General features: G+C 50.2%; 1 protein-coding gene across 1 annotated transcript; it reads left to right on the top strand.

Annotated features, from left to right (window-relative positions):
* The first annotated feature begins 389 nt into the window (after positions 1 to 389).
* On the top strand, positions 390 to 9,511 carry clrn1 (clarin 1). Its single transcript, XM_041994234.1, has 3 exons — positions 390 to 839; positions 7,678 to 7,857; positions 8,957 to 9,511. Exons 1-3 carry the CDS (start codon positions 587 to 589, stop codon positions 9,220 to 9,222), a joined length of 699 nt encoding a protein of 232 aa, XP_041850168.1. The 5' UTR covers positions 390 to 586; the 3' UTR covers positions 9,223 to 9,511.
* Positions 9,512 to 18,725: the final 9,214 nt, after the last annotated feature.

Below are 18,725 nucleotides of genomic sequence, written 5' to 3'. Positions count from 1 at the left end.
CATTCATTCTGCAGAAAAGCCAAATCAGAGCAGATTCTGCATGTAGGAGGATTCTTGAAGGCCGACGTTCTGGAAAACACAAAGACTTCTGGATTTTTCTTAATTCTTTAAGCGTTCAGGGACATCAGTTCATCATTCCATTGGACCACTGCTGGAATTTTTCAAGTTTCTTCATCAAACTGATATTTACTGAGTTTTTGATTTCTACACACTCTGCTACAGGTAGCTGCATTTTGTTCAGATAGATGTTAGTGTTTTTTTGTGTATACGGGTTTATTTAAAATAAATTTATAAACAAAGTTGAGTTGAAGCAACTGATGTCACATGACCTGTGAGAGGACACGTGATGTAATATGACCACAAAAAAACCCACTGGGCCGTTAAAGGGACCTTTCTCCTCCTCCTCCTCCTCCTCCTCCTCTTCCTGCTGCTGCTGTAATAGGAGCACTTGTCGCCATGGTGACGCCGTGTCCTTTGATCATCTGATCCGTTCTTGTTCGGGTTCTGCTGCAGGATCGGGAATCCCTCCCTCTCCTCGCGGGTGATGGAGCATCTTCCTCCTCCGGGTCCTGCAGCCTGACCCGCCATGCCGAGCCGACAAAAGCAGCTCCTGTTCTCTGTGTCCGGCCTCCTCGGCCTCTCCTGCGCCCTGACGGCCGCGGTGGCCGCCGGCCTGCCCTTCTGGCTCCGCGGGGCCGTGCTGTGCCGCACCGGAGCGGAGCTCGTCAACGCCACCGGACCCGAGCTGGACAAGTTCCTGGGGGAGCTGAGCTACGGCCTGTTCCACGGACACCGGGTGAAGCAGTGCGGCCTGGGGGGCAGACCGTTCCGGTTTTCATGTGAGTCTACGTCCGATTAATAAGGGACTTCTGGTCCAGACCAGCTGGTTCTGATCAGCTTCTGTAGAACTTTACGGTCCAGGATTGTAAAACCTGGCGGTTCTGATCCGCTTCTGACTGTCTGGTCCGGACGTAGAAAACCAGAACCTGAGTAGGACAAAACTGAATTGTGGGACTGGACAGAATCAAACAGGAATTTGGGTTTCTATGAACCAAAGTCCAACTTCTGTCACAGAAGTTGGACTTTGGTTCATAGAAACCCAAATTCAGAAGTTCTGTGACCCGCTTAGACTCTGAATGATGTTCTGCTGGTTTTGGACTCAGGTTGTAGTTTGTCTGGATCTGGATCAGAATTTTTCTAAAACGCTGCAGGCCTAGATCTGAGCTGCTAGTGGAGCAGCAGACTGGACCAGAACAGACTGGTTTCTGGTCCCAATTAATGGGAGCAATCGTCCTTCACTAACAAGCTTTCTGCCCCACTGGACCGGATCTGTGGAGGCGAGCAGATTCTGGTTCTGGCTCTGATCCTGGTCCTGGTCCTAGTCTTGGTCCTGGTTCTGGCACTGATCCTAGTCCTTGCTCTGGCTCTTGTCCTGGTCCTGGTCCTCGTTCTGGCGCTGATCTTGGTCTTGTTCTGTCTCTGGTCCTGATCCTGGTCCTGCTCCTGGACCTGGCTCTGGCTCTGGTCCTGGTGCTAGTCTTGGTCCAGGTTCTGGTCCTGGCTCTGGCTCTTGTCCTGGCTCTGATCCTGGTCCTGGTTCTAGTCTTGGTCCTGATCCTGGTCTTGGTTCTGGTCCTGGTTCTGGCTCTCGTCTTGGTCCTTGTTCTGGCTCTGATCCTGGTCCTAGTTCTAGTCTTGGTCCTGGTCCTGTTCTGGCTCTGATCCTGGTTCTGGTTCTGGCTCTGGTCCTGCCCCTGGCCCTGGCTCTGGCTCTTGTCCTGGTCCGGGTTCTGGCTCTGATCCTGGTCCTGGTTCTGGACTTGATCGTGGTCCTGTTCCTGGTTCTGGCTCTGATCCTGGTCCTGGTACTGGATCTGGCTCTGGCTCTGGTCCTGGTCCTAGCACTGGCTCTGGCTGTAGCACTGGCTCTGGCTCTGGCTCTGATCCTGGTCCTGGTTCTGGCTCTGGTTTGGTACCGCACCGATTCTGGACCTGGATCTGATCCTGATCCTGGTCCTGGTCCTGGTCCTGGTTCTGGCACTGAACCTGGTTCTGGGCTTGGCCGTGGTCCTGTACCTGGTTCTGGCTCTGATCCTGGTCCTGGTTCTGGTCTGGCTCTGGACCTGGCTCTGGCTCTGGCTGTGGTACTGGTTCTGGCTCTGGCTCTGGCTCTGATCCTGGTCCTGGTTCTGGCTCTGGTCTTGGCACTGCACCGATCCTAGATCTGGATCTGATCCTGGTCCTGATCTTGGTCCTGGTCCTGATCCTCGTTCTGGCACTGATCCTGGTCCTGGTTTTGGACCTGGTCCTGGTTCTGGCTCTGGTCCTGACTCTGGTCATGGTGATGTTTCTGGCTGTCATCCTGGTCCTGGTTCTGGTCCTGATCCTGGTTCTGGCTCTGATCCTGTTCCTGGTCTTGTTTTGGTCCTGGTCCTGGTCCTGGCCCTGGCTCTGGCTCTGGCTCTGGCTCTGGCTCTGATCCTGGTTCTGGCTCTGATCCTGTTCCTGGTCCTGGTTCTGGCTCTGGCTTTGGTTCTGGCTCTGGCTATGATCCTGGTCCTGGTTCTAATCCTGGTCCTGGTTTTGGACCTGGACCTGGACCTGGTCCTGGTCCTGGTTCTGGCTCTGGTTCTGGTTCTGGCACTGATCCTGGTCCTGGATCTGGCACTGATCCTCGTCTTGGTCCTGGTTCTGGTTCTGGTCCTTGTCCTGGTTCTGGCTCTGCTCTGGCTCTGGCTTTGGCTCTGGTCCTGGTCATGGTTTCTGGCAGTCATCCTGGTCCTGGTTCTTGCTCTGTTCCTGATCTGGTTCTGGCTCTGATCCTATTCCAGGTCTTGTCCTCGTCCTGGTCCTGGTCCTGGTTCTGGTTCTGGCTCTGGCTTTGTTTCTGGTCTTGGTTCTGCTCTGGTCCTGGTCCTTGTTCTGGCTCTGATCCTAATCCTGCTTCTAGTCTTGTCCTGGTTCTGGCTCTGGCTCTGATCCTGGTCCTGGTTCTGGCTCTGGCTCTGGTCTTGGTACCGCACCGATTCTGGACCTGGATCTGATCCTGATCCTGATCCTGGTCCTGCTCCTGGACCTGGCTCTGGCTCTGGTCCTGGTGCTAGTCTTGGTCCAGGTTCTGGTCCTGGCTCTGGCTCTTGTCCTGGCTCTGATCCTGGTCCTGGTTCTAGTCTTGGTCCTGATCCTGGTCTTGGTTCTGGTCCTGGTTCTGGCTCTCGTCTTGGTCCTTGTTCTGGCTCTGATCCTGGTCCTAGTTCTAGTCTTGGTCCTGGTCCTGTTCTGGCTCTGATCCTGGTTCTGGTTCTGGCTCTGGTCCTGCCCCTGGCCCTGGCTCTGGCTCTTGTCCTGGTCCGGGTTCTGGCTCTGATCCTGGTCCTGGTTCTGGACTTGATCGTGGTCCTGTTCCTGGTTCTGGCTCTGATCCTGGTCCTGGTACTGGATCTGGCTCTGGCTCTGGTCCTGGTCCTAGCACTGGCTCTGGCTGTAGCACTGGCTCTGGCTCTGGCTCTGATCCTGGTCCTGGTTCTGGCTCTGGTTTGGTACCGCACCGATTCTGGACCTGGATCTGATCCTGATCCTGGTCCTGGTCCTGGTCCTGGTTCTGGCACTGAACCTGGTTCTGGGCTTGGCCGTGGTCCTGTACCTGGTTCTGGCTCTGATCCTGGTCCTGGTTCTGGTCTGGCTCTGGACCTGGCTCTGGCTCTGGCTGTGGTACTGGTTCTGGCTCTGGCTCTGGCTCTGATCCTGGTCCTGGTTCTGGCTCTGGTCTTGGCACCGCACCGATCCTAGATCTGGATCTGATCCTGGTCCTGATCTTGGTCCTGGTCCTGATCCTCGTTCTGGCACTGATCCTGGTCCTGGTTTTGGACCTGGTCCTGGTTCTGGCTCTGGTCCTGACTCTGGTCATGGTGATGTTTCTGGCTGTCATCCTGGTCCTGGTTCTGGTCCTGATCCTGGTTCTGGCTCTGATCCTGTTCCTGGTCTTGTTTTGGTCCTGGTCCTGGTCCTGGCCCTGGCTCTGGCTCTGGCTCTGATCCTGGTTCTGGCTCTGATCCTGTTCCTGGTCCTGGTTCTGGCTCTGGCTTTGGTTCTGGCTCTGGCTATGATCCTGGTCCTGGTTCTAATCCTGGTCCTGGTTTTGGACCTGGACCTGGTCCTGGTCCTGGTTCTGGCTCTGGTTCTGGTTCTGGCACTGATCCTGGTCCTGGATCTGGCACTGATCCTCGTCTTGGTCCTGGTTCTGGTTCTGGTCCTTGTCCTGGTTCTGGCTCTGCTCTGGCTCTGGCTTTGGCTCTGGTCCTGGTCATGGTTTCTGGCAGTCATCCTGGTCCTGGTTCTTGCTCTGTTCCTGATCTGGTTCTGGCTCTGATCCTATTCCAGGTCTTGTCCTCGTCCTGGTCCTGGTCCTGGTTCTGGTTCTGGTTCTGGTTCTGGTTCTGGCTCTGGCTTTGTTTCTGGTCTTGGTTCTGCTCTGGTCCTGGTCCTTGTTCTGGCTCTGATCCTAATCCTGCTTCTAGTCTTGTCCTGGTTCTGGCTCTGGCTCTGATCCTGGTCCTGGTTCTGGCTCTGGCTCTGGTCTTGGTACCGCACCGATTCTGGACCTGGATCTGATCCTGATCCTGGTCCTGGTCCTGGTTCTGGCACTGATCCTGGTTCTGGGCTTGGCCATGGTCCTGTACCCAGTTCTGGCTCTGATCCTGTTCCTGGTTCTGGTCTGGCTCTGGTCCTGGCTCTGGCTCTGGCTCTGGCTGTGGGACTGGTTCTGGCTCTGGCTCTGATCCTGGTCCTGGTTCTGGCTCTGGTCTTGGTACTGCACCGATCCTGGATCTGGATCTGATCCTGATCTTGGCCCTGGTCCTGATCTTGGTCCTGGTCCTGATCCTCGTTCTGGCACTGATCCTGGTCCTGGTCTTGGACCTTGTCCTGGTTCTGGCTCTGGTCCTGGCTCTGGTCATGGTGATGTTTCTGGCTGTCATCCTGGTCCAGGTTCTGGTCCTGATCCTGGTTCTGGCTCTGATCCTGTTCCTGGTCTTGTTTTGGGCCTGGTCCTGGCTCTGGCTCTGGCTCTGGCTCTGATCCTGATCCTGGTTCTGGCTCTGATCCTGTTCCTGGTCCTGGTTCTGGCTCTGGCTTTGGTTCTGGCTCTGGCTATGCTCCTGGTCCTGGTTCTAATCCTGGCTCTGGTTCTGGCACTGATCCTGGATCTGGCTCTGATCCTCGTCTTGGTCCTTGTCCTGGTTCTGGCTCTGCTCTGGCTCTGGCTTTGGCTCTGGTCCTGTTCATGGTTTCTGGCAGTCATCCTGGTCCTGGTTCTTGCTCTGTTCCTGATCTGGTTCTGGCTCTGATCCTATTCCAGGTCTTGTCCTGGTCCTGGTCCTGGTCCTGGTTCTGGCTCTGGCTTTGTTTCTGGTCTTGGTTCTGCTCTGTTCCTGGTCCTTGTCCTGGTCCTGGCTCTGGCTCTTGTCCCGGTCCTTGTTCTGGCTCTGATCCTGATCCTGGTTCTGGTCTTGTCCTGGTTCTGGTTCTGGCTCTGGTCCTGGTCCTAGCACTGGCTCTGGCTGTGGTTCTGGTTCTGCCTCTGGCTCTGATCCTGGTTCTGGCTCTGGTCTTGGTACCGCACTGATCCTGGAGCTGAATCTGATCCTGGTGCTGGTCCTGGTCCTCATTCTGGCACTGAACGTGGTCCTGGTCTTAGATCTGGTCCTGGTCCTGGTGCTGGTTCTGGTCCTGATCCTGGTTCTGGCTCTGATCCTGTTCCTGGTGCTTGTTTTGGTCCTGGTCCTGGTTCTGATCCTGGTTCTGGCTCTGATCCTGGTCCTGGTTCTGGTTCTGGTTCTGGTCCTGGTCCTGGTCCTGGCCCTGGCTCTGGCTCTGGTCCTGGTCCTGGCTATGGTTCTGGATCTCGTCCTGGTCCTGGTCCTGGCCCTGGACCTGGACCTGGTCCTGTTCCTGGTCCTGGTCCTCGTTCTGGCACTGGTCATGGTGATGTTTCTGGCTGTCGTCTTGGTCCTGGTTCTGGCCCTGATCCTGGCTCTGGTCCTGGTCCTGGTTCTGGCTCTGATCGTGGTACTGGTCCTGGTTATGGCTCTGATCCTGGACTCGGTTCTGGCTCTGGTCCTGGTCCTGCTCCTGGTCCCGGCTCTGGCTCTTGTCCTGGTCCTTGTTCTGACTCTGATCCTGGTCCTGGTTCTGGTCTTGGCCCTGGTCCTCTTCCTGGTTCTGGCTCTGATACTGGTCCTGGTTCTGGCTCTGGTCTTGGTACCGCACCGATCCTGGATCTGGATCTGGATCTGATCCTGATCCTGGTCCTCGTTCTGGTACTGATCCTGGTCCTGGTCTTAGATCTGGACCTGGTTCTGGCTCTGGTTCCGGTCCTGATCCTGGTTCTGGCTCTGGTCCTGATCCTGGTCTTGTTTTGGTCCTGGTCCTGGCTCTGGCTCTGGCTCTGGTCCTGGTAGTGGTTCTGGCTCTGATACTGGACCTGGCTCTGGCTCTTTTCCTTGCTCTGGCTCTTGTCCTGGTCCTCGTTCTGGCTGTGATTCTGGTCTTGGTCCTGGCGCTGATCCCAGTCCTGGCTCTGGCTCTAGCTCTGGTTCTGGCTCTGATCCTGTCCTTGGTCCTGGTTCTGATCCTGGACCTGGTTCTGGTCCTGGTTCTTGCTCTGATCCTGGTCCTGGTTTTGGCTCTGATCCTGGTTCTGGCTCTGGTCTCTCAGCAGGTCCGTCTTCAGACGTGAAACTTACCATGTCCACTCGAAAACCTGCAGAGTCCCAGCAAGTTCCGTCTGATCCAGTTCTGTTTGGATGGAGTCTCCAACACGTGGTGCCCCTCTTCAACTGGCACAGGTCCAGATGTTTGGTGTTGCTTGGCTCCAAATCAGAGACCCACAGAAGCTCCTGTGCTGAGCCTGGTTCTGGACTGGTTTCTGTTTTCATCTGGGTTCTGGTCTGGGTTAAGCTGATCAGCTGATATTTAGAATACCTAAAAAAGGGGCCAAAGTTTATGATAAACAAACTGGGCTAGACCAAAACAAACCAGACTGAACCATACCGGACCAGACCAAACCAGACTAAACTGGGCCAACCTGGACCAAACCAGACTGAACTAGACCAAACTTGACTATACCAAATCAAACCGGACTCAACTGGACTAGGCCAGACTGAACCATACCGGACCAGACCAAAGGCATGGCAAGTTTATTTGTATAGCACAGACCAAACCAACCCCAACCACCGGCCTGGGGCCCCCAGCTGCCCCAAGCCCTGCCCTGGGGAGGGCCACCAAAGCCCCAAACCAGGCCATATACCTGACCCCCTACTGAGACACGCAGCCTCCCCCACCCAACACATCCTTTACCTGTGTAGGGTTCTGTGGAGGATTTTGTATTGGATAAGTTGTAGGTTCAGAGTATCTGACATATCAAAGGAATTAATGGATAGATCTATCTTCCATTTTGGAGTCGGTAAGGTGATTGAGTCATCCATTTCTGACATTAATCTACAGTACAAAGGTCCATAAGTTCTGCTACCCTGGGAGGAAGTTCCAGGTCTGGTTGGCTGATGAGGAATTTGGAACTTATTATGGATTTAAGTTGTTTTTCTAATAATCTGTTGCTGCTGATCCCATATTGTGGTGAGAGGGAGTCAGAAAATAAGATTCATTTTTTCTCTCTTCCAGTCTTCCCAGACCTACTGAGTGGCATCCCTGCAGGCCTCCATCTCACCATCATCTTCCTTTGTGGTGTTTTGGTGCTCTTCTCCTCCGTGGCCTCCGGCTTCTTCTTCTTCAACGCTTTCGGGCGACCATACGAGACCCTGCAGGGTCCCCTAGGACTCTACCTCTGGACCTTCATCTGCTGTAAGGACGGATGGATGAATGGATGGATGGATGGATGGGTGGATGGACGGATGGATGGATGGATGGATGGATGGATGGATGGATGGATTGATGGATGGATGGTTGGATGGATGGATGGTTGGATGGACAGATGGATGGTCGGACGGATGGACGGACGGACGGATGGATGGATGGATGGATGGTCGGTCGGATGGATGGACGGATGGATGGATGGACGGATGGTTGGATGGACGGATGGACGGATGGATGGATGGACGGATGGATGGATGGATGGATGGATGGATGGATGGATGGATGGATGGACGGATGGATGGATGAATGGTTGGATGGATGGATGGACGGATGGATGGATGGTTGGATGGACGGATGGATGGATGGTTGGATGGATGGATGGACGGATGGTTGGATGGACGGATGGTTGGATAGATGGATGGATGGATGGTTGGATGGACGGATGGTTGGATGGATGGTTAGATGGAGGATGGACGGATGGATGGATGGATGGATGGTCGGATGGATGGTTGGATGGACGGACAGATGGATGGATGGACGGTTGGATGGATGGATGGATGGATGGATGGTTGGGTGGACGGATGGACGGATGGTTGGATGGACGGATGGATGGATGGTTGGATGGACGGATGGATGGATGGTTGGATGGACGGATGGATGGATGGATGGACGGATGGATGGTTGGATGGATAGCTGGATGGATGGATGGTTGGATGGACGGATGGGTGGATGGACGGATGGATGGATGGTGGGATGGATGGATGGTCGGATGGATGGACGGATGGATGGATGGTTGGATGGACGGATGGATGGACGGATGGATGGATGGATGGACGGATGGATGGATGGATGGATGAGTATAACTGTAAGACAGGGGTACCTGCTGAGAAAGAGGGTGTCTGCCTCTTGAAGCCAAAGTGGGAGCTGTTTATGCAGAGAGGTGTCCAATAGCTGAAGGGTCCGCTTCCCATTCTACTTTTAGAACCTCTAGGCACCACCAGTGCACCCACAGCCTGATGGGAAACCTGGAACTATAACGACAATCTGTTTCCTACGTTGCTGAAACTGGTTTGTGTTTGTTCTGTAGGTCTGAGCAGCAGTTTGGTTCTGATTCTGTTCGCATCAGAGGTGAAGATCCATCGTCTGTCTGAACGCATCGCCAACTTTAATGAGGAGAACTTTGTTTTCCAGACGTACACCGAACGTTACGACCGGTCCTTCTGGCTCTTCTTCCTCATTTTCTTCCTCCATGGACTGAATGCGGTTCTGATCCGAATGGCCGGGATCCAGTTCCCCTTCCAGGAGAACAAAGAGGTGGACCTGAGAGGGGGGGCAGCTGATCTCATGTACTGAGGAGGTCCGAAACAGGCTCAGAAAACCAGCTTCAGGTCCACCAGAACTCCCCCACAACCAGGATCAGACTGGATCTGGTCCCATGGTGCTGAGCGGACTCGTCCAAGGTGGCGTACTGGGTCACATGATCTGTTGGTCATGATCATAATCATCTTCATCATCACCATCAATGACCTCGCTGCTTTCTGACCTACTCTACTCTAGAAGAAGAAATCTATGATGTGATGAAGATGATAACGATAAAGATGATTAGGATGATGATGAGGAAGATGAAGATGGTTATGATGATGGTGTAATGATGATGAAGATGATTATGATGATGATGTAATGATGATGATGATGATTATGGTGATGGTGATTATGACGACGATGAAGATAATGATAAAAATCTGCAGTTTGTTAACTTTCATAGAGAAAATAAAGATTGAATTGAAAGCGTGTCTTTATGTGGATGCGGCCCGGCGTCGCTGACCTCGGAGCGTCGGCTCCTCGGTCAGTCTGTGTCCCTGCGATGGACGGGACCGGTGTAAACGCTGGATGAACGGGTAGGTAATGCAAACTGGACGCTGTGATGCTCCCAGTGAAAATCTCCAGAGCAGAGCCAGAAGACGCCGTCAGGAAAACATGCTGCAGTTGGTCAACTGGCCTAGTAAACACTGCCAAATCCTAGACCTGACCCTAGATCCAATCCTAGACCTGAACCTAGACCTGACCCTAGATCCAATCCTAGACCTGAGCAGTAAGCGGTAACACACATACGTGCGCCGACTGTAGGCGGTAACACACCTGCGCACTTCGACTGTAGGCGGTAACACACCTGCGCACTTCGACTGTAAGCGGTAACACACCTGCGCACTTCGACTGTAGGCGGTAACACACCTGCGCACTTCGACTGTAGGCGGTAACACACCTGCGCACTTCGACTGTAAGCGGTAACACACCTGCGCACTTCGACTGTAGGCGGTAACACACCTGCGCGCACCGACTGTAGGCGGTAACACACCTGCGCGCCCCGACTGTAGGCGGTAACACACCTGCACGCCCCGACTGTAGGCCATAACACACCTGAGTGCGGCAACTTTTGGCCGTAACACACCTGCGCGCCCCGACTAGGCGGTAACACACCTGCACGCCCCGACTGTAGGTGGTAACACATCTGCGCGCTTCAACTGTAAGCGGTAACACACCTGCGCACCCCGACTGTAGGCGGTAACACACCTGCGCACGTCGACTGTAGGCGGTAACACACATACGCGCCTACTGTAGGCGGTAACACCTGCGCGCCCCGACTGTAGGCGGTAACACACCTGCACACGCCGACTGTCGGCGGTAAAACACCTGCGCGCGCCGACTGTAGGCAGTAACACACCTGCGCGTGCCGCACTGTTAGCACGGCAGCACTCTGTTGGACGTGATGTTAGCCTGTTAGCTTAGCTGTTTACTACCTGAAGGGTGTCGACAGCTGCATAACAGGACTCTGGTCTGGACTCTGGTTTGGATTAGTAGACCAGAGTCTTTGGATCTAAGAGCTCTGCTAGGTTTATATTCTCTGAACATATCACAGATGTATTCTGGGCCTAAACCATTCTGGGATGTAAACAAGCAGAAGGGTTTGTGACTGACTGGAAACCAGTTTAAACTGGAAACCAGTGTAAAGATGTTAAATTGGTGTGATGTGTTCAGATCTTTTAGTCCTGGTTAAAACTCTAGCAGCAGCGTTCTGGATGAGCTGCAGATGTTTAATGCTGTTTTTAGGAAGTCCTGTTAAAAGACCATTACAGTAATCCAGTCTACTGGAGATGAATGCATGGATGAGTTTCTCTTGGTCTTTCTGGGAGACTAAACTTTTAATCCTGTTGATGTTTCTGGTAAAAAGCTTCTTAGTGAAGCTTTGATGTGGCTGCTGAAAGTCAGGTCTGAATCTATCAACACTCCAAGGTTACCAACTTGGTTGGTGATTTAATTTAAGAGCCCGAGTCTCCAGGTGTTTACCAATGCTGACCCTCTTCTCTTTCTACCAAACAGAATAATCTCAGTTTTGTCTTCATTTAATTGTAGAAAATTCTCCTTCATCCAGGCGTTTATTTGCTCCAGACACTGACACAGTAAGTCTATTGGACTGCAGTCATCTGGTGACAGAGACACATAAAGTTGTGTATCATCTGCATAACTGTGATAACTAATGCTATAGTTCTGTAATATTTTACCCAAAGGGAGCATATACAAGTTGAACAGAAGAGGTCCAAGGACTGACCCCTGGGGGACTCCACAAGTCATGGCCACTCGCTCGGATTCATAGCTGCCGATCGTAACAAAATAACTCCGGCCTTCTAAATAGGACCTGAACCAGTTAAGAACAGCTCCAGAAAGTCCAACCCAGTTTTCAGCCTGAAAAAAGGATTCTGTGATCTACAGTATCAAACGCAGCACTGAGATCCAACAGAACCAGGACTGATACTATACCAGAACCAGGACTGATACTAGACCAGAACCAGGACTAATACAGGACCAGAACCAGGACTGATACTATACCAGAACCAGGACTGATACTAGACCAGAACCAGGACTGATATTAGACCAGAACTAGTCATTTACCACTGTGACCAGAGCTGTTTCAGGGCTGTGATGTGATGTGAGGTCGGAAGCCGGACTGAAATTTATTCAGATTTCCACTTTCATTTAAAAAGTCATGAAGCCACGATTTCAAATGCCAAACTGTTTCTTGTAGGATTTTTAAATCCAATATTTTAAATTGCGACATGACATCAGAATTATTTCCGGGTTTTAGACACAGACTAGTTTTCTTGTTTAACTGTGGAATTAATATTTTGCCTAATTGTTTTAATTTTTTGGCTAAAAAAGTTTGCAAATTGGTTGCATTTCTCAGTGGAAAGGAGCTCTGGGCTTATCTGTATAGGAGGATTTGTAAGTTTTTCAATCATAGCAAACAGGCGTAACGTGACTCCACAAGAGAACGAACAGCTTGTCAACCCATTAACTTATCAATACAATAATAATTATTCGTATTATTATTGTATTGATAAGTTATTAAGTTCATTATTATTATAAATCAGCTTTTATGATTATTGATAAGCTATTTATATTCAATAATACTGATTTGTCATGAATCAGATCAATAAGCAAAAATCAGGGCGTATGATCCCACCAAGGCTGTAATGCTGGGGTATGAGGACAGTTAGGAGCAGGAGGCCAGACGAAGAGCAGAGAGGAACGAGTCTGATCAGGTTTTAGTTCATGAATTCAGACATTAACACTTTATCAAATAAAACCATTTTCCTTGTTGCCTTTGTTTAATGTTGCTGTGACTTTCAGTTTGTATACAACACAACGCATTATTATAGAAAATAACGTGTGTGTAGAGGTGTGTGTGTGTAAAATAAACTAATCATTTGGCCAGCAAAAAATATGTTTGGCCGGTGGATTTTTTAATCTACTGGCCAACTTGGCTGGTGAGTCAAAAGGTTCATTTTGGACACTGGCCACAGGGGTGAACAGTAACACCTTCCAGTTGGGGTCATAGGTGAGACGCTGCAGCCCACAGTAGATCGTTCTGGAGAAAAGTATCTGCTAAATGACAGTAATGATGCCGGGAATTAGTTTCAATTTATAAAATGAACATGTACAGAAACATCTGAGACTGGCAGCCGTGTATTTAGTGGTAAATCATATTTCTTTCTAGTTGCTGGTTGTTCCGGCTGGGTGGGCGGGGCTCCAGCTGGGTGGGCGGGGCAGAGGGACACCATCACCGCTATTAACCAGGTGGACAAGGAGTTGCAGGAGATAAAGACGTGTGGACAGAAATGAGGACAACAATAAAAAGCTTTGTGTAAGAATAAATAAATAAATCCTCCTCTACGTGTTTCCTAAGCGTTGCATCACTTCTAGACCTCCAGCCTCCAGTCTGGTCCCGCTCTGCTGGGTCTAGGATGAAGGACTGAAGCTACTTTCCGCCTGTTCTTTTACTGGCTGCTACATGCTGGCAGCAGACACATTTCACATCATTTCTTGGTTTTATTCTGGACCGTTGGTGTCGCCGCTTCCTGTTTTTCTAGATTTTGTACATACGCCTGGTCAGAGTTGCCGTGGAGGAAGGAACATTTTCCCGCCACGTTTGGTTTTTATAAATCCTAAAAGGTGACTTTATTTGGCGTACACCGGTTTTTGTTCCTACGCCGGCTTTAGAGGCTCCTGGTCTGGATGTGGTTCTGTTAAGCTGTAATTTTTGTTAAGATTAAATTAGTCTGGGAGATCCAGCAGAGCAAAGTCAAAATAAAAAGTATGTCTAATTTTATTATGTCTGGGTTAATAAATGATTATGAGGGGAGCAGATTACATCATCTTACATTAGATTACAAATTTGGCTCCCTGTGCTGGCCTTGAATGGCTGGTTGAAAGCTCCCTGGAATGTTTTGTTGATGGACGCTCAGTCCCCCCACCCTCCCCTCACCCTCTTCACGGGCGATGGACTTCAACCTGGATCAGCCCTCAAGGATGCCCCACTATCATCAGGTGGCAGAGACTGTGAGGGAGAACTGGGGCAAAGTTCATATGCTCTCTTCTACGCACACACATACATGCACCACACTCAAGTACACAACTACAGATACATCCCCCCGTGATTCACTGCCTGGGGCTGCTCCTTAACCCGCTCCTTCCACTCCCTGGCGGCGGGTCGACTGGACTGCGCTCGTGTCATCTGCGTCCGGACTTGCTGTGATGGGAGACCCCCCCCCCCCGCCATGTGTTTCTGATGTTGTGATTGTATGAGTTTTGTTCTTTATGTACTGAGGAGTGTTTTTTGTATCTCAATAATGGGCCCTTAGGCCCAGTGTGGAGATGCATTTTTTTTATCCTCTCCAGCTACATCTTACTCCCCTAATGTTACCTTTCACCTATATCTAAGACAAGGAGCGATGTAGAAACGGCTGCTCCGTCAGTCTGCCTGTTCCTGTTGTGTTATATGTTGTTTTGTCTAGTCTTGGATGGGTTGTACTGAAAACATGAATTTCCCTGCAAGGGATTAATAAAGTATTTCTGATTTCTGATTTCTGATCACACATCAGACTTTTCTTCTTTCTGCTTTTTTTTCATTCAAGATTTTTATGTTTGCTGTTTTGTTTGGTTAAAAAATTAAATTCTGCATAGATCTGGAACTGGCCCAGTTCCAGACTGGTTCTTGACCATCTTTAGACAGCTTTTGGACCAATTCTGGATTGGGTTCTGGTCCAGATCCTTCCTTATCCTGTCCAGGTGACATGGTGGTTGAGTAAATTCTGTTTCAGTCTGGGAAACCAGGCTGAAAGTGGGTCAGAACCAGACTCTGAAGGAGGCAGAGCCGGCCGGTTTTCTGAAGGAGCAGTTCTTTGTCTCATCCCCTGCAGCGACACTCAAGCTGTCCAATCATTCGCTGGACAAACACGTGTTGACAGAACAGAGAGAATCAAACAATCGAGTCTGAGCAGGATCCTTCTGATCCACGTGGTCCTACAGGGGGGTCGGTGTCGTGTTGTTTCCACCAGGTCTTTAATTGTGGTGTCTTATTCAGGTCGGCCAATTAAAGGCCAGGCTTTCACCGGGCCCCCTTAGAACCCACAGAGTCCAGAAGTCAGACCGGACCCAGGGAACCCGAAGCGGCGGAACGCTGGATTCAGGGTAAATGTTCTGTTTCATAAACCTTTATTTTTTGTTATGATCTATATTTATTGTAAGATGAGAAAGATTTTAAATGTGAACTGAAGATTAGTTTGAAATCAGTTTGAAATCAGTCGGCAGGGCAATGAACTCTAATAGTCATTGATCACAGCTGATAGGAAACTCTGATGTCATGATGATGATATTGATGATGATGATGACGATCCATCCATCCATCCATCCATCCATCCATTCATCATTCATCCATCCATCAATCATCCATCCACCCTCCATCCATCCATTCATCATTCATCCATCATCCATCCACCTTCCATCCATCCATCCATAATCCATCCATCATCCATCCACCCTCCATCCATCCATTCATCATCCATCCATCATCCATCCATCCATTCATCATCCATCCATCCATCCATCCATCATCCATCCATCCATCCATCCATTCATCCATCCATCATCCATCCACCCTCCATCCATCCATCCATTCATCATCCATCCATCATCCATCCATCCATCCATCCATCTATCAATCATCCATCCATCCATCCATTCATCATCCATCAATCATCCATTCATAATCCATCCATCCATCCATCCATCATCCATCCATCCATCCATTCATCATCCATCCACCCTCCATCCATCTATCCATTCATCCATCCATTCATAATCCATCCACCCTCCATCCATCCATTCATCCATCCATCATCCATCCACCCTCCATCCACCTTCCATCCATCCATCCATCCATCCATCCATCCATCATCCATCCATCCATTCATCATCCATCCACCCTCCATCCATCTATCCATCCATCCATCCATTCATCATTCATCCATCCATCAATCATCCATCCACCCTCCATCCATCCATTCATCATCCATCCATCATCCATCCACCTTCCATCCATCCATCCATCATCCATCCATCCATACATTCATCATCCATCCACCCTCCATCCATCTATCCATTCATCCATCCATTCATAATCCATCCACCCTCCATCCATCCATTCATCATCCATCCATCATCCATCCACCCTCCATCCATCCATCCATCCATTATCCATCCATCCACCCTCCGTCCGCCCTCCATCCATCCATCTATCCATTCATCCATCCATTCATAATCCATCCACCTTCCATCCATCCATTCATCATCCATCCATCATCCATCCACCCTCCATCCATCCATCCATCCATTCATCATCCATCTATCATCCATCCATCCATCCATCCATCCATCAATCATCCATCCATCATCCATCCATCATCCATCCACCCTCCATCCATCCATTCATCATCCATCCATCATCCATCAATCCATCCATCATTCATCATCCATCCATCCATCCATCCACCCTCCATCCATCCATTCATCGTCCATCCATCATCCATCCACCTTCCATCCATCCATCCATCATCCATCCATCCATCCGTTCATCCATCATCCATCCACCCTCCATCCATCCATTCATCATCCATCTATCATCCATCCATCCATCCATCCATCATCCATCCACCCTCCATCCATCCATCCATCATCCATCCATCCATCCATCCATCCATCCATCCATCTATCATCCATCCATCCATCCATTCATCCATCCATCATCCATCCACCCTCCATCCATCTATCCATCATCCATCCATCCATCCATTCATCATCCATCCACCCTCCATCCACCCTCCATCCATCCATCCATCCATTCATCATCCATCTATCATCCATCCATCCATTCATCCATCCATCATCCATCCATCATCCATCCATCCATCCATTCATCATTCATCCATCCATCAATCGTCCATCCACCCTCCATCCATCCATTCATCGTCCATCCATCATCCATCCACCTTCCATCCATCCATCCATCATCCATCCATCCATCCATTCATCATCCATTCACCCTCCATCCACCCTCCATCCCTCCATCCATCTATCCATTCATCCATCCATTCATAATCCATCCACCCTCCATCCATCCATTCATCCATCCATCATCCATCCACCCTCCATCCATCCATCCATCCATCCATCCATTATCCATCCATCCACCCTCCGTCCGCCCTCCATCCATCCATCTATCCATCCATCCATCCATCCATTCATCATTCATCCATCCATCAATCATCCATCCACCCTCCATCCATCCATCATCCATCCACCTTCCATCCATCCATCCATCATCCATCCATCCATCCATTCATCATCCATCCACCCTCCATCCATCTATCCATTCATCCATCCATTCATAATCCATCCACCCTCCATCCATCCATTCATCATCCATCCATCATCCATCCACCCTCCATCCATCCATCCATCCATCCATTATCCATCCATCCACCCTCCGTCCGCCCTCCATCCATCCATCTATCCATTCATAATCCATCCACCTTCTATCCATCCATTCATCATCCATCCATCATCCATCCACCCTCCATCCATCCATCCATCCATCCATTATCCATCCATCCACCCTCCATCCATCCATCCATCCATCCATCCATCCATCCATTCATCATTCATCCATCCATCAATCGTCCATCCACCCTCCATCCATCCATTCATCGTCCATCCATCATCCATCCACCTTCCATCCATCCATCCATCATCCATCCATCCATCCATTCATCATCCATCCACCCTCCATCCACCCTCCATCCATCCATCCATCCATCCATTCATCAACCATCTATCATCCATCCATCCATCCATCCATCCATCATCCATTCATCATCCATCCATCCATCCATCCATCATCCATCCATCATCCATCCACCCTCCATCCATCCATTCATCATCCATCCATCCATCCATCATCCATCCATCCATCCATCCATCCATTCATCCATCCATCATCCATCCACCCTCCATCCATCCATCCATTAATCATCCATCCATCATCCATCCATCCATCCATCCATCCATCCATCCATCCATCCATCTATCAATCATCCATCCATCCATCCATCCATCCATTCATCATCCATCAATCATCCATTCATAATCCATCCATCCATCCATCCATCCATCATCCATCCATCCATCCATTCATCATCCATCCACCCTCCATCCATCTATCATTCATCCATCCATTCATAATCCATCCACCCTCCATCTATCCATTCATCCATCCATCATCCATCCACCCTCCATCCATCCATCCATCCATCCATTATCCATCCATCCACCCTCTGTCCGCCCTCCATCCATCCATCTATCCATCCATCCATCCATTCATCATTCATCCATCCATCAATCATCCATCCACCCTCCATCCATCCATTCATTCATCCATCCATCATCCATCCACCTTCCATCCATCCATCCATCATCCATCCATCCATCCATTTATCATCCATCCACCCTCCATCCATCTATCCATTCATCCATTCATTCATAATCCATCCACCCTCCATCCATCCATTCATCATCCATCCATCATCCATCCACCCTCCATCCATCCATCCATCCATTATCCATCCATCCACCCTCCGTCCGCCCTCCATCCATCCATCTATCCATTCATCCATCCATTCATAATCCATCCACCTTCCATCCATCCATTCATCATCCATCCATCATCCATCCACCCTCCATCCATCCATCATCCATCATCATCCATCTATCATCCATCCATCCATCCATCCATCCATCAATCATCCATCCATCATCCATCCATCCATCCATCATCCATCCATCATCCATCCACCCTCCATCCATCCATTCATCATCCATCCATCATCCATCAATCCATCCATCATTCATCATCCATCCATCCATCCATCCACCCTCCATCCATCCATTCATCGTCCATCCATCAT

Source organism: Melanotaenia boesemani, chromosome 9 (assembly GCF_017639745.1).
Source record: "Melanotaenia boesemani isolate fMelBoe1 chromosome 9, fMelBoe1.pri, whole genome shotgun sequence".
NCBI lineage: Eukaryota > Metazoa > Chordata > Actinopteri > Atheriniformes > Melanotaeniidae > Melanotaenia > Melanotaenia boesemani.
This window is presented reverse-complemented; position numbering and strand designations above follow the sequence as displayed.

What these genes read in the sequence shown, in the direction of transcription:
- clrn1 (XM_041994234.1), top strand. Translation starts at nt 587, where the DNA reads ATGCCGAGCCGACAAAAGCAGCTCCTGTTCTCTGTGTCCGGCCTCCTC. An exon ending in CAGACCGTTCCGGTTTTCAT is followed by an intron (nt 840 to 7,677) that starts GTGAGTCTACGT and finishes TCTCTCTTCCAG; the next exon opens with TCTTCCCAGACCTACTGAGT. An exon ending in CCTCTGGACCTTCATCTGCT is followed by an intron (nt 7,858 to 8,956) that starts GTAAGGACGGAT and finishes TTTGTTCTGTAG; the next exon opens with GTCTGAGCAGCAGTTTGGTT.